The 22,506-nt window shown below is 31.6% G+C and overlaps 1 protein-coding gene across 2 annotated transcripts in view; it reads left to right on the plus strand.

The window, feature by feature from the left end:
• The window catches only part of LOC143063187 (nuclear GTPase SLIP-GC-like), a 49,328-nt gene that overhangs the window by 2,436 nt on the left and 24,386 nt on the right, over positions 1-22,506 (plus strand). For both annotated transcript variants that reach the window (XM_076235176.1, XM_076235177.1), the window contains exons 3-13: positions 1,253-1,478; positions 3,817-4,029; positions 4,788-4,970; positions 5,555-5,742; positions 6,356-6,437; positions 16,394-16,528; positions 17,428-17,580; positions 18,796-18,954; positions 19,675-19,863; positions 21,142-21,290; positions 21,758-21,917. In XM_076235176.1, the coding sequence (XP_076091291.1) occupies positions 1,253-1,478; positions 3,817-4,029; positions 4,788-4,970; positions 5,555-5,742; positions 6,356-6,437; positions 16,394-16,528; positions 17,428-17,580; positions 18,796-18,954; positions 19,675-19,863; positions 21,142-21,290; positions 21,758-21,917 (1,837 nt within the window). The remainder of the gene's footprint in view (positions 1-1,252; positions 1,479-3,816; positions 4,030-4,787; positions 4,971-5,554; positions 5,743-6,355; positions 6,438-16,393; positions 16,529-17,427; positions 17,581-18,795; positions 18,955-19,674; positions 19,864-21,141; positions 21,291-21,757; positions 21,918-22,506) is intronic.

The following is a 22,506-nucleotide window of genomic DNA, read 5'->3' on the forward strand; positions in this document are numbered from 1 at the left end:
GACAAAATATAGCTGTATATACTTATTCAAACCAACAAAGTCAACAACAGTTACAAATGTAAACATAGCCTATGGGGGAAGAATTGTGTAACAACACATGGATCTGATTAGTTGTATTTTTTTATATATATTGTTTTTATAGTCCACCAAGGGGCATTGTGCATCTGTTCTTCCTTCCATTTGTCCATCTGTCCTGAGCTTCAGGTTAAAGTTTTTGACATTTGGTCAAGGTAGTTTTTGATGATGTTGAAGTCCAATCAACCAGTGAAACTTAGTAAACATGTTAACTATGATTATTATCATATGATATTTCAAATTTTAATGCAAAGTTATAGATTTTTTCTCATTTTGACACTCCACTGATCATTGAAAATGATAGTGCAGATGGGGCATCCCTGTACTATTGATACATAGTGGGACATAATCTGTGTCACACATTCTTGTTTTTTTTATTTCGCAAGTAATCCTTAGAAGCATGAAATGTCCACCAATTCCATATTGTAATAAACCCAGATAAAACAATAGCATTTACTAATTTAACTGTTAAACTATAAAAGATATGTTTTCTTAAAAGGGATGGGGCTTTTTTTGCAATAGAACTTTGTATGTAAATAATGAGGTTCTGTCAACAGATTAGGTTTCTCCAGTAAACGTAAATTCTGAATAGACAATAAAGTAATTTTACCACTACAAAATTAACATGGATTTTTCTCAAACATGAGAAACATTTTCAGAAATGTATATATCTATGTCAGGTAATACCTTACCTACAAATGAATTTTCAGGTATACTGGTAAAATCAGGTTGTCTGATATCTAATTAATCCTTGTCACTAGAAACTTATTCAATTGCAGGGTATTTAATTATGAATAACTGTATACCAAATAATTAACAGAACTTTTCAGTTGTACAAAAATAAAGCAACTATATACATGTATTGTTCCTTTATATCAAACTTGGATCTCCCTTTAAACATTTTAAGTGAAAAAAACAAAACAAAGATAGGTTGATTGATACAGATGATGTTGTTATCAGTGGCAGATCCAGAGGGGGCCTGCTTCAGTCATTCTTTAGTGATCCTTATATAATCAACCAAATTTTTCCCACAAAAAAGGGGAACAGGCCCCTTGAAAACCCCTCTAAATCCACCCCTGATTATTGCAACAATTACTTATGTCACTTTTATGACAAGAAAACTGCAGATTTTTTAGGAAAAGTAATATAATCCAGCTTTACAATTTTTGATTTTTAGAAAAGATTTGGAAGAACTTGAGAAGCAGCTAATTATACCAAAAGTGACCATAGCAGTTGTTGGAGCTACTGGTGCAGGTAAATCTAGTCTGATCAATGCTGTGGTAGATCAGTTTAGTGTTTTACCAACATCAGGAACACAAGCATGTACCTCTGTGGTGGTAAAGATAGAAAACAATGAAGATGGGGAACAGTATGAAGCAGACATTGAATTTTTATCCAGGGAGGTATGTGATTATAGTGCATATACATTTGTACATGTATTTTACAAGTTCGTATATATGGGATTTTAAATTGACGTGTGTGTAACAGAGGTCTATGTATATAAACAAACAGTGTACAGTGTAAGCCCTTATATTTTTACAGTTAGGTTTTTTTTTTATTGTAAAAGTCTCTTGTGGAGAGTTAACTCATTGGCAATCATACCTACCACATCTTCTTTTTTATCCTTACATATAGATAGATGAACATGATTGCAATTGCTTCTACCTAAGTTTATACCTTTTTTGAGAGGGAACTATTTCATTCTGGAAAAAATATGCTTGTTTGAAAATTTCCTGACATGTTTTCTGATTTTCTCTTTCATTTGTCTATAAGGTTTCTTTTCCAACTGAATAAAAACATTAGTGATTAAAGTTGTACTCTAATGCATTCCATGAACTGAAAGTTCTACATACTGGAATGAAAATACGCTTACATAATACATAATACATTTATTACAACAGCTCATATGAACTATAGACTGTTAAAAAAACCCATATATATTAACATACAAGATACTTAATCTTTAAACACAAAATGATCTATAGCCAGAAATCTTACTTTTCAGCCATCTTAAAATACCCTTTACAAGCATAAAATGAAAAATCCAATGATTTATAGTATAACTAATCGCCGTATTTGAATATCAAAAATAAGACAACGCGTGACCGAATGACGCATGGATTAAACGAGTGCGCAGCACGAGTTTAATCCATAGCGGCGTTCCGTCACAAGTTGTCTTATTTTTGATATTCAAATACGGCGATTAGTTATTCTTTTTATTACATTGGCAAATGGCTTTTTTTTTATAAAATTAATGTGGAAAATGTAAGGAACTATATCTTTTTCCTACGCATTGACAATTTGTTTTGATTTGACGTTATCGACGTCTTGACAACGCCTATTGTTGTATGACGTCAGAGAGTGAAATAACCCCGTTTATTTCACATGTGAAATTATCGGTTTTTATCTAACTGGGAAATCAATGTAATTCATTGCAACCAATGTAATAAATCATGTTTATTGCTTTTTGATAATCAGAAGAAGCTCTGCACTGATAAGCAGGATTCATTCCAATTTACATGTAGTTTTTAGCTCACCTGGCCCGAAGGGTCCAATGTGAGATTATGCCATCAGTTGGCGTCCGTTGTCTTTGTCATCATAAACAAGTTCTTACATTTTAAGCCATCTTAAAATACCCCTTACATGCATAAATGAAAAATCCATTGATTTATTGCTATTTGCAATTGATAATCAGAAGAAGCTCTGGACTGATATTCAGGATTCATTTCAATTTAAATGTAGATTTTTAAAGTCATCATGAAATAATTAAAACCATGGGACAAAGTTTCTAGACCTTAGTATAACTGTAAACATCAGTTGATTTTAGGAGGACAAACATTGTATGTATTAAAATTCAATAATTCAAGCACTAAATTACAATGCTGAATTCCTGAAATAGAAAAAAAAAGGAGATGTGTGTTATAACTTAATTAACATGATAAAAATTAGTTTACATTAATCATGGAGGATCCAAAAAAAGGGCGCAGCCCGAAGTGAAATAACTTTTAAGGGTTGACAATTTTGGATATTCACCTTTTCAACAGGACACAATTGTTTTATTATACTGAACTAACAGTGGAAGGGCATTTTGAACACTTACACTGTAAAGTCTATATTTTTAACATAACACACAGACTGACTTTTGAAAATACATTTTTGTGTTCAAAATACTCGAATTTACAACAAAAGTAGAATCTTTTTGTAAAATATTGATGGCCCTGAAAAGGACCGTTTATAAGAGATATCATCGGCTTCTGGCACTCGCAGCTATATTCATGTCCAATGTCTTATTTCCTAGTCTCTCGATGGGCTTCCGGTGTAACGTGAACGCTGCTATTTTGTTTTTTGTTTATTTACGCCTGTGACATCATTTTCATGGGAGGTAACTCAAGTACAAATAAACAAACTGAAAAGGTTATTCACCGGTGAATAATAGGGTTATTCCCCGCTGGTGTAAGTTTTTAGGGTTATTCGTCCTTCCTTGCAATTGAATGAAAATTAAATGAATTATTCCATGTCACGTGATAACATTTCACCCAATAGAATTATTTGAAATATATGTAAGGTATAATAATATGCAATGTAAACTTGTGTATTTTATGTGATCATATCGCAATAAATGTAGTATTTCAAAATTTATTCTAAGAGTAATTTTCCAATTTTATTTATTAGCAAACTTTTCATCTTTTGATAGAGAAAATAAAGTATTATTCTGTTTTATAACTATGGAAATATTTGCAGGAATGGCAGAAAGAATATGATGTCCTAATCAAAGATATGACCAAGAATGATGGAACAATGAAGAATAATAGACCAGATGAACAATCAGAAGCTGGAGTGGCATTCTTAAAAATGAGAGCAGTTTATGGACAGTTCTCATCTCTCAGTGACTTAAACGGAGAAAACGACATCACTTCTCACCTGGGAACAATGAAACATTTTAAATCAAAAACGGTAAACTAAATAGTATATTATTGAAGTGTGTATAAACATGAAAGCAAGAAAAAAAACTAATATCGCTATTGCAAGTAATAGTGTTGAGTCGTGTGTACTATTGTTTGTCTGTTTGTCCTTTTCATTTTTAGCCATGGCGTTGTCAGTTTATTTTCGATTTATGAGTTTGACTGTCCGTCTGGTATCTGTCGTCCCTCTTTTTAAATAGCAGATGTCACCTAATCCCATTGCCACTAAGCAGCAGCCATTTCAAAAATTTAAGGAAATAATACATGTAAATGAGAAAATGCCTCATTTTAAAAATAGAATTCAAATGAATGTTAACTTTAGTCTTATGTTCTTCAATAATGACTAAAACTTATAATAGCTATTAAAGCTGGACATCCTCTTGAATCTTATTATAGAAATTATTTCATTGTTAGATTTCTGCCATAACATATGGTGTTTTTTCTATATGTTTTGTCACATTATAATACCAATTGAACATGTTGAATACTGTAAATTAAGAAATTATTGCAATGTTTATATTAATGCAAAAAATATGGCAGGGTTAAAATCACAATAATTTAAACTTGCATTTTGAATTTTTTATACGAATTAAACAGGATTTTTCTCAATATCGCAAAGACAAAAAATCACATCTTAGTTGAAAATGATAAAATCGCAATGATAAATGCATGCAATAATTTCTGAATTTACAGAAATCTGTTTTAAGGTATTTTTTATACTCACATATCAATACACCCTCATCGTTTCAGCTTCAAGAATTCAGATGTAATATAGAAAAGTATATTATTAGTACTGAGGAAGAAGGACAACACTTATGGCCGATCATAAAGTCAGTGACGATACGAATTCCCAATTTTTTTACTGGGTGTACATTAGTAGACTTGCCGGGAGTAGGTGATGCTAATGCGGCTAGAGATAGGATAGCACAAGAAGTAAGTTAAACATTTATTAAATCTTCAAAATTATCTGCTATTTACAACAGATTTAGTTAACATGCCAGTATTGGGTCTGTGCTAACAGATTAGTAATCAGAAGCAATGAGATTAAAGATGTATTAAGGGGAAGGTTCTCAAAGGGCTAGATTATCATAATTAGGGCCTAGTACTGTAATGTTTTTTAAATCATGCCAAAATACCAACACTCACATAGTAAAAGATGTAATATTACTTAAATTTATGCCATAACAACTTGTTGGCACCTCTAATTGTGTGTTATTTTTGTAGTAAAGTTAGTAAAAGTCCATATTATCCCACACATTCACCTTCATTCCGGATCCTAAGATATTCTGTTTCAATAATATGAATTGAAATAAAAAAAAACAACAAAGTAAACGATTAGAAAAAATATGGCCCATTTTCAGAATACTGTTCATGTTTATTATATGATCAAAATCTTAAAAATATCCCTTAAACAAGAAAAACAAGAAAATTTACATATTTTCTTTTATCGGTTGCTATTTGCAATATAAATATACTTTCTATCACATCACATTTTATGACTAATATTATATTGTTAGCATTTAGAAAACTGTTCAAACATACTTGTTGTGGCCGAGGTGCACCGGGCCTTTAGTAGTAAAATAGCCAAAGAGTTAATGGGAGAGAGTTTCCGTCGACAATTATATATGGATGGGAACTATTCCAGTGATAATATAGCATTTGTATGTACAAAGAATGACCACTTGAACTGTACAGAATTAACGAGGTATATTATCTTTTACACTTATCATTTAAGGTAGATGGGGTGTCTAAATCATAATCTATAGAATTTTTTAATAATTTGCCAAAATGTAGTTTATATCATACTTATTAAAACACAATAATAAAATGAATGGGTCACGGGACTTATTTTCACGCTACAGGTTGTGCAAAATTAACAAATTTTGTATAGATTATGAATTGAAAACCCAATTTTCTGCCATAAAACAAAAACTACACCATAGAATTTTGAGATAAATATGTAAATTCCTAACACATTCTATTGTAAGAGTAACTTTATCTGAATGATCTGCCCTTATGTGGCAAAGTTGGAAAATTGAATCAAACAAAAGTATTCTGTTTTCTTTTTGAAATAAAAATTCTTACACATGAATTACCTACTACTCTCAAAATTTGCACATTTTATTAAAGATTATGATTATAAAGCAATCATAACTAATCACAATGAAGAAAAAAATAACTAGCAAGATGAAACATTTTAAAATATTGTTGGTTTGTTATACAGTAAGTCTACATATGTTATGGAAATTTTATAATTATAATTTAGATTCAAAACTATATGTTTAAACCATTATTTATATCATTTATTGTCATTTTAGGGAATTGAAACTGGATAAAAATGCAAAAATGATGTCTCTGAAGAATGAATCAGATAGATTAAGGAAAGCTCTAAATACCACAGTAAGTATGAAGCCATGACAGATCATGTTAAATTGCTAAAGGGGGTTCGTGGGTCTCAATCATGGTTTTTCCTTAATATAAGATTTTGCTATATTTTTATGCCCCATTTAGGGGCATTATGTTTTCTGGTCTGTGCATCCGTCCGTCCGTCTGTTCGTTCGTTCGTTCGTTCGTTCGTCCGTCTGTCCCACTTTAGGTTAAAGTTTTTGGTCGAGGTAGTTTTTGATGAAGTTGAAGTCTAATCAACTTGAAACTTAGTATATATGTTCTGTATGATATGATCTTTCTAATTTTAATTCCAAATTAGAGATTTAACCCCATTTTCATGGTCCACTGAACATAGAAAATGATAGTGTGGATGGGGCATCCGTGTACTGGGGACACATTCTTGTTCTATAAATAAACTTATATCATACTTAATAGAAAAATGAAATAAAAAAATGGGGTCACCCTTCATTTACGCTCACAATCTGCCTTCGAAAGAAGCATACATTTTTGTAAAAGTAGTTTTTTTCTGTTGAACTAATAGGAGAAAAAGACGTAATATCGAAAAAAAAAGAACTTAATTACAGAAATCGCTAAAATTTTACAGTTTATTTGAAAAAAATAATAAAAAATATAGGTCACCGTTGATTTAAAAAAAAAAATCAATTTTAATGTCAAAAAATGGCATTGTTGCACCAAAGGGAGATAATTTGGGGCTTTTTCAATGATACATACATGTTAAAAGTTATCTGGGGTCAAAACGAATTGATTAACTTGAATGATTTTTGTACCATATGTTAAGTAAGAGCTATGAAAGTAATAAATAAAATTGTAATGAAAAAAAATGTTAATTTTTTTCTGAAATTTTTATACCCTGGAGCCTCCTTAAGTGATGAAATATTTGCCACTGGACGTTAAGCAACCAACAATCAATCAACCTTAAGTGATGTCCATAAAGCCTTATGAATTTTAAATTACCATTTGAAAGTCACTTTTATTAGATCATTCTTCCAATACTTCTAACAATATGTATATAGGATGATTGGCCATGATGTGTGATTCAAAATAGTTTTGATTCAATTATGGAGTTTCAACTTTGTTAAATTTTATAAGATTTATGAAAAAAATAAGTATACCAAATATTAACATTTGTTTAAAATTCCTTGTTTCTAGGATCTTATACAAAGTTATAATACAATAATATGACAAAAAAGGGTAATTTGAAAGATCCTCCTTCCATCTAGTGCTATGTGACAAAACTAGATGAAACTCAAGATAATTTATATAACCTAGTTGGCCAAGTGGTCTAGGTTATCAGACATGGTGCAGATTTAGAAGAATTTTATCCCGTGAAGGGGTTACAGTCCTTTGTTTGCATAAACCTCATTTTCTGCATAGATCAATTAACATTTTATGTATTAGCTAAATAAATAGTGCCAGACATTAGAATGCTTGAATATCAGTTCATCTCAGTTTGTTAACCATATTGAGCCCTTAGTCCTATAATATAAGACTCTGCAGGTTCATATCATTTACATTCAACGTTTTTTATCAGATATTTTTTTACTATCAATGTTGAACCGCAGAGTCTTATTACAACCATCCATTTTCTCGTAGTGGATTCCCAACGAATTTTTGTGGGAACTTTGAACGACAATTTGACAATGTTTATGATAGTTTTAAGTTTACTTGTGTCATTATCCTTACAATTGAACATCTCAAATAATAAATAAAATGTCTTACCTTATCATATGATGGATTTATATCCTTTTTTGAACCACTTTTCAAACTGTCCCCCCCTTATTTCAAATTGTCAAGCGGGTCAGGTACGAGAAGTTCCGCAGGTCTTTCCGAATGTTAATCAGTTGTATATATTTCAGAATATTCCTTGGAAAACGAATTTTGTTTTGACTTTAAGATGATAATAAATAAAATATACCTCATCAATAGAAAAGGAAGCTTACCATGAAATGTTTCTTAACCCTTAATAGGCAACCATTTAGTATTCATGAAAAGTTAAAGGATGATTGTATAAATGAATATTATGTCCCAATAATAACAGGAATTACACGGTGATAATTTCTCCAAAGAGTTATTGAAAAAAAAAATAATAATAACTGTGTCATGAAAAAACGGTCAAAGCTGGAAATGGTGACAATTATTACATACATGAATAAGCTAGTTAGCTTTCTCGATTTACTTGCTTTACAGATTTTTTTCATGTTGGGGCTTTGCCATTACAGCGGGTTTTTTTCATGATGGCCATATATAACGAAGTTTTTTTTCTCTCGCGGAAGGCCATGTGGTATAACTGCTTAAAGTGTTTAAAAAGACTGTACTTGTCAAGAAAGGAGCAATTTTAGTTTTGAAGAGTTTCTACAAACACCAAGAAATTAAAATTGCATTATTTCTTGAACTTTCTTCTCTTGCTATTATTCTTTGTAACAACTCGATTTTTGCAATACAAATATTACCTCGCCAGCTATTATTATTTCTATAGATACGTACAAGAAAACGTTGGGTGAATGAGAATTGGCTCGCTCACCCCCGTTGTATGAACTCGTATTTTGAAAGATTTGTATCTACTCATCCGCTCTCACAACTAGAAACTAATTTCTGCTGATGCTTTACAACTTATACAAGAGAACTTTTGGTGAATGAGAATTGGCTCGCTCACTGTTTTATAAACTCGTATTTTGAAGGAGCATCGCCTCGCCCGCTCTCACAACACGCAATCGCCTCGCCCGCTCTCACAACTCGCAATTGATTTATGACCATTCTTAACAGCTTGGACAAGATAACTGGCTTGCTCACTTCGTTGTATGAACTCATATTTTTAAGGACATGTATCGCTCACAACTTGAAATTAATATCTAATGATGCATACCAACTTACTAAAGAACATTTGGTGAATGAGAATAGCCCATCTCTGTTTTATGAACCTGTACTTGGAAACTCATGTATTGCCACGCGCTAGCTCTCACATTGCTCTCTCATTGAACATTGCAACTTCATACCGTTAGCAGCTAGCAGATTTCATGAACATCCGAACTTGTAATTCGAAGAAATTCATCGCATCACCCGTTCTATTGACAATACCACATTTATTTGGTGTATTTGCCACGCACGCCCCCGTTACATGAATTCATATTTCCAAAGACATTTATAACCTCGCCAACGTCCGCTCTCACAACTCGACCATGATTTCTGTTGGTGCTCAATTAAAAACTTGGAGTAGAGGACTTTTTGTGAAGGATAATTGGTTTGTGGTTTGTCCCCTCCCCCCCCCCCCCCCCCCCCCCCCCCCCCCCCCCCCCCTCCGTTATGTGAACTTGCGATCTCGCATTTGAAAAAAATAATAATTTGACAGTTCTGTTTTGGAATTGTAACGACAAACTAGATTTCACCGAAGATTGCTTGACTAGCCCACAAGAATTATTGGGTACGAACTGACTCGCATAATGAATAAGTTATACCTATAATTTATGTCAAAACATATTTTTTTTTTACTTTAATTTAGTTTAAATATATTTTATTTGCAAATGTATCAAAAGGCATTGGACACAAGTTCTAACAACATTATAAGAAGAAGAAAAAAATACAATATAATAATGAATAATAATGAAACAACTGGACTGGAGCGAAAGTTTGTAAAGTAGAAATTTAGAATGTTAATTGATTGTTTTAAATCTTTGTGTTATTCTGATATAAGATTGTACGGACTCAAACATGTCTTTGTTTTGCTGAAAAGAAAGGTCACTGTCACCAGCTAATAGAAGCTCAATGGATATAGCATATCTTTCTAATTTTGAAAACAGTATTTCTCTTGCTTCGTTGTGAAAAGCGCACTCTAAAAAATAGTGTATACTATCCTCAACAGGGTGGCCACAGCTGCATGCGGGACTGGGTTTAATATTAACACGATGTAAATCTGAATTTAAAGAACTGCACATATTTCTCAAACGTGTATGAATGATATTAAGTTTTCTATCCCCACAACTAAAATAGGAAGGTGGCTGTATTAATTTGGACTTCATCTTTCGTTTAAAAATATTATATTTTTGGACGTACGTATGTCGGGGTTAAGGCTATTCCATTCAATAGTAGTGGATGGGAAAAAGGATTTTCTAGTTATGTCTAGTCTATAACCGGGTACTACATAATGATTACTGTTTCGCAAATCATACATGTAGTTAGATACTTGACCAACAAGCGGGGGCATTAAATCACAGAGATAATCAGGGGCAGTCCCATTATGTAAAGAATAGAACATATTGAGCTTTCTGGACTTTCTTCTGTCCGCAAGCAATTGCCAGCCAGTTTCAAAATATATAGCTTCTCGACTAGCAAACACGGGCAACCCAGTTACTAACCTCCCTGCTTCTAACTGAACATGTTCTAAATTGTCGGCTTCTTGTTGAGTACAACCATCCCATAACTCGCTTGCATATTCCATAACAGGTCTTATAAAAGTTAAATATATACGAGCAAGATAATTTCTATTCAATACATATTTCAATTTTTTAAGAACATTTAATCTTGTGCTCGCACACTTTAAAATGTTTTCTATATGTGTATGGAATTTACCATTGGAATCAAAAGTAATCCCTAAGTGATTAGGAGAGGAGACAAATTCTACTGATTGGTTTTGAAATTCTATTTCAATATTATCTGGGGAAGTATGGCAGGAGAATATCATAGCCTTCCTCTTATTAGGGTTAAAATTAATAAGCCAATCTTTAGACCATACTGAAATGTGTTCTAAATTGCTATTTAAGACATCCTCTATAGTGTAAGGGTTATTGCTGGAATAAGAAAGAGATGTATCATCAGCAAACAATCGAATTAGACTTGCCAAATTATCAGCTATGTCATTTACATAAATAAGAAATAGTAGGGGATCTAAAACAGAGCCTTGCGGAACTCCTGCATTAGTATTATTAAAAGGCGATTAGGCATTTGAAACAAAAACGCTTTGTTTTCTATTTGAAATATAACTTTCAAACCATTTATACAGATTTCCATCAATACCATACGCTTTTAGTTTTATTAAGAGACCACTATGCCATACCCTATCAAAAGCTTTCGAGATATCACATAATATAAGAGATGTTACACAGCGATCATCAAGTGACATGCATATCCTATAGTAAATTTCTATAAGCTGGTGAACGGTAGAAGAACCTGGAATAAAACCGGATTGAAATTTTTATAATAACTTGTTTGCTATTAAGTCATTAAATACATTTTTAAACACAATTCTTTCAAAAACTTTACCCACTGCTGATAATAATGAGATTGGTCTATAATTGGAAATCAGTGATTTGTCTCCGGTTTTGAATAAAGACATGATAATAGCTGTTTTCCATTGACTAGGAAACTCTGCCTTTTCAAATGACAAATTAAACAACAATGATAAGGGTACACTGACAGTATAACTTGTTTTTTTAACATTTGATGACTAATTGAGTCATTACCTGATGCTTTTCCCAATTTTAAAGTCTGCAAAATATCAATGACTTGATTTGAGTTTATATAGAAAATATCAATTTTAGAATTTGACCTAGGTAGAAATTTTGGAGATCTATCATTATTTTCATCTATAGTAGATATGGAACAGAAATACTTATTCAAAAGACATGCTTTATCGTAATTTTCAGTGACTAATTCGTCATTTTCATTTTCAAGTTGAGTGATATGAGTAGAATTACCCGATGTCTTAACTAATTTTTTCATTAATGACCAATACGATTTAGAATTACCAGATGCAAACTCGTCCAACAAACTATTTGCGTTTAAGTAATTTTTTTTTACTAATCTGTTGATACATTATAACTGTTTTTTGGACATTCTAATTTTTTAACGGCAAACAATATACTTATACCGGTTTTTTTGTTGTTGTTTTTTTTTTTTGGGGGGGGGGGGGGGGGGCATATCATCAAGTTAAAAAAAAATAGAACCCATATTTTTTCTATTCTTTATGTTTTTTGCTGATTGTTCTCTATTCTGTTAACCCCATCCGTAATCTCTCACCACCTTTTATGGATATATCAATAATTGCATGTCACTATTACAGTAATTGGTCGTGTTTTTGTACGTTGTACTAGTATGCTGATTATAAATATTATCGTGAAATTCGTTTTGTTCACGAAATCCTTAAAATAAAAAATCGGCACATATATTTGAAATAAAATTGCATGAAAAAAATTGTTTGTCAACTGAGGATAAAAGTGATGGATTAGGAACATTATTCTAAACTATTAATGCGGTAAGAAGTTACTTTCATTCATATTTCGGTTGTTCCTAATAATTTTATTTGTTTTGGCAGTGGATTATTAATTTAAATTTTTGCTACGAGAAAAAAATACAAATTTTATAAGACTCTGCGGTTCAACATTGATAGTAAAAAAAAAATATCTGATAAAAAACGTTGAATGTAAATTAAATGAACCTGCAGAGTCTTATATTATAGGACTAATTGAGCCCTGTCCCAAGTTCATGGTCCATTAACTTTGAATAAATAATCAATGTTTCTGTCCATCAAAATGGTTTTTTTCCTGAATTTTCTGACGATACCTTGAACATATATCCATGTCAACAGTTTATTCTTTCAACAAATGAAAATATTGTAGCAACCATGTGCACAAAATATCAAATCATATTATTTTGCTTATTTCCTTTACAGATTTACCACCTTGGTGTTTTATAATAACATACTCACCTAAAGAGTAAGATATTGTTGATCCCCATTGGATTGTATGAATTGTATCACAGATTTTCAGTCAGTATTTGATGCATGAGGTCCTTTTAATGATTTATTGGTCAATTTTCAGTTTAGTAATAAGGTCTCTTTTTTGTGTGTATTCCATTTGTTTGATGTGTTTAAGCTTTTGATTTTGCCATTTGAAATTTTCTGTATATTATCATAGGAGTTTGGTGTTTTTGTTATTTTACTTTTTTCATATATATATATATGGTGTTTTTGTTATTTTACTTTTTTGTCCTGCCTTGACGGAGTCAAAAAGTGAGACATAGGTATGCTGTTTCGGGCGTCAGAGACGGTGGCGATGGCGTCAACAATGTATTAGTTTGTGATTCAGTCTAGTGGTAGGTCAATTATATTTGGTATGCAGTTGTATAAGCATTGGCACATCTCATTTCCATGGAGATTATTTGGCCCTGCCCCCTCAGTCATGGTCTATTGACTTCAAAACTTTTGCTTATTTTACATTGTATAAGTTTGTGATTAGGTCAGTTTATTGGGAACCACAAGTTGTAGCTCAAAGATATTTGGTATGCAGTTGTATAAGCAATTGGCATATATCATTTCCATGGAGATAATTTGGCTCCACCCCCTTAGTAAGTCTATTGCCTTTTTGGAAAGATTAGAACTTGTTCTAAATCTTTACTTAGGCACCGGCCTCCATAACAACAGGACAGGTTAGCTACTGTTACTAAATGTATTCACACTGAAATATAGTTCCCTATGGTTCTCATGGATGTGCACATACTACACATATAAACTGAAAAAAACTGGGTATATTATTGGAGCAGTTCATTCAAGAATGTATGTCATTAAGGTGTGTTGATGTGCAGGCTTTTTAAAAAACAATTTGATTAGGTAACTGGGTATTGATTCAACTAGTATGACTGACAACTGTCCTTATTCCTAAACAATCAGAGACAAGGTGGACCTTTAATTACAATGCCCCACCTCCTAAACTGCCAATCAAATTGACCACATTACCTATCAACATCAGTCTGACATAATTATACAGACCACTCAATATACATATAATTTTTAATACACAAGTATTTGACCTCATAATTGAATACACAAATGTGTATATTAGATGTTTGATATTTATAAGGATGATAGATTTATTTATTGCCAATTACTTTTGATCTACATTACATAAAGGGATTCTGTAAATTATATCTGAAAGATAAATGATCTTTAAAAAAATGAAATATGAATATAAATATGAATAGATAAAAGGTATTCAAGTAAGGCCTATAATTACATCTGTCAGTGCTTTATAAATGTTCATTTTCCCCCACCATACCTTAATATGAAATAATTCAAACTACTCTTCTAATCTTTCCATGAGTGATTTCCATCACTTTGATTTTAAGTTATCATGTATTAGTTTGTGATTAATGTAAGTCAGTTCAAGAGGGACCATTAGTGGTAGGCCAATGTTAATTGGTATTCAGTTGTATAAGCTTTGGCACATCTTATTTCCATGGAGAATATTTGGCCTTGTCCCTCAGTCACAGTCTAATGACTTTGAAACTTATCTTAGTTTACATATATTAGTTTGTAATTGGATCAGTTTAAGATGAACTGCTTATGTTAAGTCAATGATATTTGGTACGCAAATTTATTGGCATTTGCAAGTACTGTATTGTTTCTATGGAGATTAGATAGCCCACCCCCTCTTCATGACTTGAAACTTTTACAAAGTTTACAAGTTAATGTTTCTATTTAGATTTGGGAACGATTATAATAAGTCAATGGTATTTGGAATGCAGTTGTATTAGCATTGGCACATTTCATTTACATGGAGATTGTTTATCACTATAACTCAGTCATGGTTCATGGACTTTGAATATGTGCATAACTTGTGTAAGATGTTAGAGTATTGCTATTTGGATTTCAACATTTGCATAATCAAAATTACAAAAAGGCGACACATATCTCTGTTATAACAGTTTATTCAGATATATATGGTGTTTTTGTTATTTTACTTTTTTCAGATATATATGATAAGTAAATATCAACTGTATTCAGTAAATGGAAGATTGTAAGGTATACAAATCCATTAGACCTCATTGCTTACATGGTACCTTTAACTTCATTTCTGGGTTCAGTGATCATGATCGACATTATGTTTTGTGTTTTACTAAAATTCTTTCAACGATAATTGCTGTATACAATGAGTGTAAGGTGTATATGTCCATCTGGCAGGATTTGACCTTGACCTTGTTTTCATAGGTTTTTAGTTAATGTGATATCTATAGTAAACACATCCAATCATGATCAGTAAACCAGGCAAAGACATTTCAGCATGTGCACTCTTGTTTTAATTTTGTGACATATAGGCAAAGGTGAAGGTTTGTGTGCACGTTTATCTTTAATATCCAGCTGTACAATATTTTGTGATTGTACCAATCTTTGTTATCGGTACCATGTGTTGTATGCTTTGTTTTTTGTCTTTTTTAAATGTTCTTGGAGAACTCGTGCGTTGGTGGTTTGTGCGGTTTGAGGTACATCATGTATATTTGTAGGTCAAATCTTTTTTCTAGTTCGACCCCATAATTTTTCAACAATTTATTTAATCCTCTATTGCTAAGAGCAAAGGTAAACTGTTTTCTTGTAGAATGATTTAAGAAATAAGAAGCAAATTATTAGTCTTGTGTGTGTTTTTGAAACATAACCAGAAAACTATTTCATTATTATTTTCAAGGGTTTAAGTTGATGTTAAAAAGTTTGAAATATATTCATAATCATGATAATCATGACAATTGATTATAATGTAAGATTAACATACCAGTGTGCCAAGCTCTAGATAGATAGTCTTGATTTTTAAAACGACCCAAGTACTTCATGATAGGTCTTACTGTGGATTAATTTATTTTAGTACTAGTGGGTACCAGTTTTTGTGGATTATGGAAATCTTATATGTTCTTGAAGCAAGATTCAGTCATTGAATTTCAATATTTAAAACAATAAATCATTTTAATTTACAGCAAAAAGGCTGGTTTGTTTAATAGATTAAATTTGGTGCCAGAAGATAGCCAGAATACGGGAATTGACACCATTTAATCCTAGATCTTCTGAGGGCCTCAAGAAGCTGAGACCCCTTGATTTATAGGCAACATCACTTTTACATGATCTCCTGTTCCTACACTATCTATTGACATCACTGCATTTGTGCATAATATATATGTCTTCTAACTTTTGAAAGGTTCCTGGAAATGAGAGATTTCAAATAGAAAAAGACTTGAGCCAAACACAGCAGGCTATGAAAGTTATATGTGGAAAAGCACGATCAGAAAAAGCACAGAAGCAACTGAAAGAAGATTACAAGTCAGGACTCAGGGTAATGTGCAGAATAATTTGAAATTTTTTTATAAGTGAAACTTTTTGAAGTCATACATCATTTTCAAACTGATTGTTGTACACTTAGATGTCAATATTACTTTGATATTTAAGTGAGAAATATTTAAAACAATTGTCGTATGTTATGATATTCTAAGTGAGAAATATTTAAAACAATATTGTAGTATGTTATGATATGCTAAGTGAGAAATATTTAAAACAATTGTCGTATGTTATGATATTCTAAGTGAGAAATATTTAAAACAATATTGTCGTATGTTATGATATTATAAGTGAGAAATATTTAAAACAATATTGTGGTATGTTGTGATATTCTAAGTGAGAAATATTTAAAACAATATTGTCTTATGTTATGAAGACAAAATATGTATTTGAATTTTCTGATTTTTTGTGAAATAATGATTTAGAAATGAAATTAATAAACACATTATAGAATTGAGTTCTGCTGGCTATTTCGTATCTAAGTATAATATTATTAATCAAGCAGAAATTAATGAAATAGTGATATTAGGTAGGTTAAGGTCAAGTAACAGTAAATGGGCTGTTACAGGTTTTTGGTTAAATTTTGTATACTACTTTGACTTGTTGAACTAGAATTAAAAATGGAGAATATAATTCTTTTACCTCTTTTAGTGAAATAAAAATCTTGAAGGTAAACATGGTAAATTTGTGTAAAACAAATTTATAGAATCTATTTAATTCAATCAGCTAATTTTGGCCTAATTCAATACATTGACTGCTGGGAGAAGGATACCCTCTGAGACTAACAGTCAAACCACTGTTTGAATCCTCAAAGTCTAACAGTCCAGTTTCCAGCAAAACCAAACCATTGATAATATAAAAGAGAACAATGTAATTAATTGACAATTATTTTACCAGGACATGAAGAGGTTTGCCAAACAAGGAATAGACGAAGACGATGAAGATGAAGATGATAAAGACGATGATGACAACAATGATGATAATCTTCGAGTTTTCTGTGTCAGTTCAAATGACTATCAATGTTTAAAAGAAGTAAATGAACAACCAACGGTATGTAAACTTTTACCTATGTTACTGAAGGTGGAAGTAGGTCTAGTGACTGCTGACTCCAACTGTCTGTCTTATCTGTCTGTCTGAAAGATTGTTTTTATAAGTGTTGTTCCAATTATCAGAATAAGTGGTTGGGCTTGGGGATGTTTCTAATCAATTGAGATTATGTTCAATAGGTTGTCGTTATAGTTTCCTGACATTAAGCATATCAAATTCCCCTCTGTTTCTGGTTTACATTATACATGCGCATTCAAACAAATTGTAAAGAAAAAGAACACTTAGCTTGATGACAATTACAATGTCAAACAGCCTATAATCAAAGACATAAGCAATTAATTTCTTTATAAACGTGATAAAAGCATTGACTTTACAGATTGATTGTACAATGTATACATTTATTACTTAAGAGCATACATCAATTTTTTTTTCTATGATGTACATTAATGGGGCCTAATGCATGATTTCATATAAAAGAAGAGCAAGCTATAATGATGCAATAATAATCCATAATAGGTTGGTTTCTGCTAACCAATAGTAAATTAGTAATAGGTAATAGGTTGGTAATTCAACCCAATATCCAAAACTAGATTGTAGCTCTATAATTTTAAGAGGGTGTCCATGGAAAAACCAGGCAGTGGATGGCACATGACATATTTTGATTTCAAAATTTTTTCATCTATTTCATATCACAAATTCATTCATTTTTCAAAGTTAAATTTTGTTTTTTTATTAACTGCAACAATTAAAAAGAGAAAAAAATACATAGAAAGCACTGAAAATTCATTGAAAAGGGGAGATAACTCTTCATTTTGTACAAAATTTTGTTGTATTGTTAGTGAACTATAAAATAATTTTCTGAGCCATCCACTGTTGATTCAAAAATATCATTGACATATATATCCTTTGTATGATATAAACATTGCATTGGAACCAAAAATTCAGTGGGGAAAAAGTTATGTTGTGCCACCCATATCATAGGATTTGCCTGATATTTACTTAAACAGCCTCTTAAGTTGTAGTTAGTAAACAATTTTCATATGTCTGTCTATAATCTTTTCTGTCTTTGATTTATTGCTCCTTTTTATTCTGTATTCTATTCTATCTGTAAGACACATAAATTTGATATCTATGGATATAACCTTTGCACCCAGATCAATGTATATGCAAGATGAAAATGATTGTAAACAAACACTAAAATGTAAATTTTTCTTTCAGGTTTTTGACAATGTAGAAGACACAGAAATTCCTAAATTAAGGAAATGGATTAAAGAGATGGGAGAAAGAAAGAAACAGGCTGCTACAGAGCTTTTGATGTTTAATTTAGGTCTCTTTCTAAATGAAATAAAAAATTACCTGACAGAAAATGATTTTGAGGTAAGAGGCTTAAAGAGTTGATAGGACTTTAGATATTTATGTATTGATTGATTGTTGTTTAACACTGCTTTCAGCACTATTGTGCTATTTTAGATTTTTTTATAGTGGAGGAAGCTAGAGAACAAAAGAGAGAACCACTGACCCCAGGAAATAAAAATAGCAATCCTAGTTAATCAAGTTTGTAGACAAGTGCACCTGTCATGTGTGGGATTCAATTTCACAACCCCAGAGTTGACAGGCTAGTGATACAGTTATTCAACTACGAAGACCACTCAGCCATTGAGGCCCCCTTTTGAGATGTAGAATAAAAACAATCAGTCCTGCTCATGTCATTGCAACTCCTCTGATACCACACAACATAATTTCTTGAAACTTTGTAGATGTGAATAATGATGGGGAAGCTATGTTTTAATTTATTTTCTAGGAGTTATGCCACTTTGAACTTATTATTTTGGCCTAAATCTTCAACTGCAAAAGTTGTTTTTTTTTAGCAAATCCTCTCAAACCACCCAACAGAGTTTTCTGAAACTTGTAGATGTAAAGGATGGAATAAATAAATGTGCATTACCACAAGAAATTTTATTAGTTGACTTTTGTAGAAATTATAAGAGTTTGAGCAATCTGGTGAAATTTTCGTTGCCCAGTGACAATGTTGGCTTGTGGGGTATGCGAGTGTGCACACTCTTTATTTTCTAATTTCAAATTTATTTAATTTTTCAGTTCAAAGACGACTCTGAAATTGTGAAATCTGAAGTTGAAAAAGTTTGTAAAGAATTACAACAGGAACTACAGAACACGTCAGTAAAACTCCTATATGAGTTAAGAAAAGAGATATCAAAGACTGAGAATAATCTGGCTAAAGGTGTTAGAAGTGCTGAGGAAACAGCTGTGGCAGTGTGTAAAAGTTGGGTAAGATATTTACTGTGAATTAGCTATGGCAGTGTGTAAAAGTTGGGTAAGATATTTACTGTGAATTAGCTGTGGCAGTGTGTAAAAGTTGGGTAAGATATTTACACTCAATTATAGATTGATGATTCATGTGCCTTGCATCAGCACAAAAAACTTTTCCAATGTTGAAGCATTAAAATTGTGAGTCTGCTGAACCTCCTGTGTGCATTTAATTATTCTAACAGTCCGTTTAATTTCACTGGGTTCACTTGTATTTATGGTACACAGTTATCTGTTACTGTAAACACCAAGTTCCTACAATTGGACTGGAAGGACGATGTATTTAATTGTGTTTTGTCATACTTAGTTTATAATTTTTGATGTAGTTTATAATTTATGATGTCTTCCAAACACCATATGTCAGAGTTCAACATTTAATAAATGGCTATTTTTTATTTTGAATTTATTGAACCATAAAATTAATTTTTGACTCTTCACATTAAATAATCCGCGAAGCTGTTTATGTACAATGTGAAGAGTCAAAAATATATTTTATGGTTCAATAAATTCAAAATAAATTATTGCCATTCATTATAAATAAATTTCTATCAAAGATAAGGCTCAAAGAACCTTTTATATTATTTATATTAACAATAACCACGTTCACACATGTTGGTGTATAAATACACAACGTCAGAGTGGGCATGTCGCCATAAAAATTGACAATATTGAAAATAAAAGTAATACTTTTAACCAATCAGAAAACAGTAAATACGCCAAATTTATTTATAAACATTTTAATCACATTGTCCCTTGAAGTCACTTAGGGAAGTATTTATACATGTTCTAAAAGGAAAAGCACTGATCCAGGTTTTATACTTCCATATTAAAGACTCATTTGATATTTTGACCAAAAGTGTGACTGATAACTTTTTTATAAACAGAAAACGGGTAGGAATTCCAAACAAGGGCATGTTTTTTTTATTCAACTGAAAGTTGGTATAGTTGATTAAAAACCAAGAAATTTATCATAGGAAATTTCATCATGATTGAAACATTGTTGTACAATGTGTAATACACAAAGAATTGACAATAGAATGATGTCATCTGAGTCTTTTTCACTCACAAGTAATTGGTTTGCGTGTTCACAACAAGGAACTTAGCAATTTGAAAACACAAGTAAATTTCTTACCCCTGAAATTGAAATATATGTCAAATGTATGTCGATGCATACTGTTATCATGTTAAATTAATTTAACAAACCAGTTTTGACAAGTTATTAAATACATTATATTTCAGGATGAATTGTACAAATGGCAGACGTACAAGGCTGCAGTCAATAGATATGGTGTTTATAAATCAAGATCTGTTGGAGAAATCAATTTTAACTACCAATTAGTCTCTCCATTGATCATAAGTATTCTAATCAGGTGGACAGATTTCTTTAAGTAAGTTTCATAATTGTCTTCAAAGTTCTTAAAAGATGTACTCATCCTTCCTTCTATACATTTTTGAAAACAATCACTTCAACTTGAATACATGCTTGAAAACATTCACTTCAACTTGAATACATGCTTGAAAACATTCACTTCAACTTGAAAACATGCTTGAAAACATTCACTTAAACTTGAATACATTCACTTCAACTTGAATCATACTTGAAAACATTCACTTCAACTTGAATACATGCTTGAAAACATTCACTTCAACTTGAATACATGCTGGAAAACATTCACTTCAACTTGAATACATGCTTGAATACATTCACTTCAACTTGTATACATAATTGAAAACATTCACTTAAACTTAAGTACATGCTTGAAAAAAACATTCACTTCAATTTAAATAAATGAAAACTGGTAAAATGATGAATTCAAAAGGTTTTTTATTGAATGATATTTTTTTCTAATTTCAGTGATGACTTATGGAAGATACTAAATAATTACAATGATATCATTCTGGATAAAACCATAAGAGTTTATATAAGCAAACTGTCTGACAAAGTGAAAGAATGTATACCATCACCACAGCTTGAAAGGCTGAAGGAAAGAATTAATGTCAATGCTTGCCAAAAGGTACTGTTTCAATTTATACAGGAAAAATTATAATAGTGTCAGGTTGGCTCAAAATATGTAGTCAAGAACACTCAGCAGCTAGGCCTTTAACATCATTTTAACCAATTAGATTTTAATAATGTCTTGTGTATGATAGTAAAGGCCACTAAGGGCATTGGGGTTTTCTGATTGTCCCAAATTTAAGTTTAAAGTTTTAATAATAGTAGTAGTTTTAATGATAATAGTCTTTTTTTTATTTTACTTTCTACCATGAGGTGCTGACATTTTTTAATTCCCAAATTTAATGATCACTACACATGGAAATGTGATATTGTGAAAAGAGTACATTTTCAAGTTAATGATTTCGGTTAAGGTAATTAGGGCCCTGCCTTTAGGCGGGTCGCCCTATAGTGATCAGTCTGTCCGTCCGTCCGTCCGTCCGTCCATAACACTTTAACTTTGTGTCCGCTCCATATCTAGAGAACCATTATGATTTCATACTTTATACTTTACATGTTTATTAACCACCACCAGAGGGCGTGTCATGATGTATGTACAACTTCCTAGGTCAAAGGTCAAGTCGCCCTATAGTGATCAGTCTGTCCGTCTG

Source organism: Mytilus galloprovincialis, chromosome 2 (assembly GCF_965363235.1).
Source record: "Mytilus galloprovincialis chromosome 2, xbMytGall1.hap1.1, whole genome shotgun sequence".
Taxonomy (NCBI): Eukaryota; Metazoa; Mollusca; class Bivalvia; order Mytilida; family Mytilidae; genus Mytilus; species Mytilus galloprovincialis.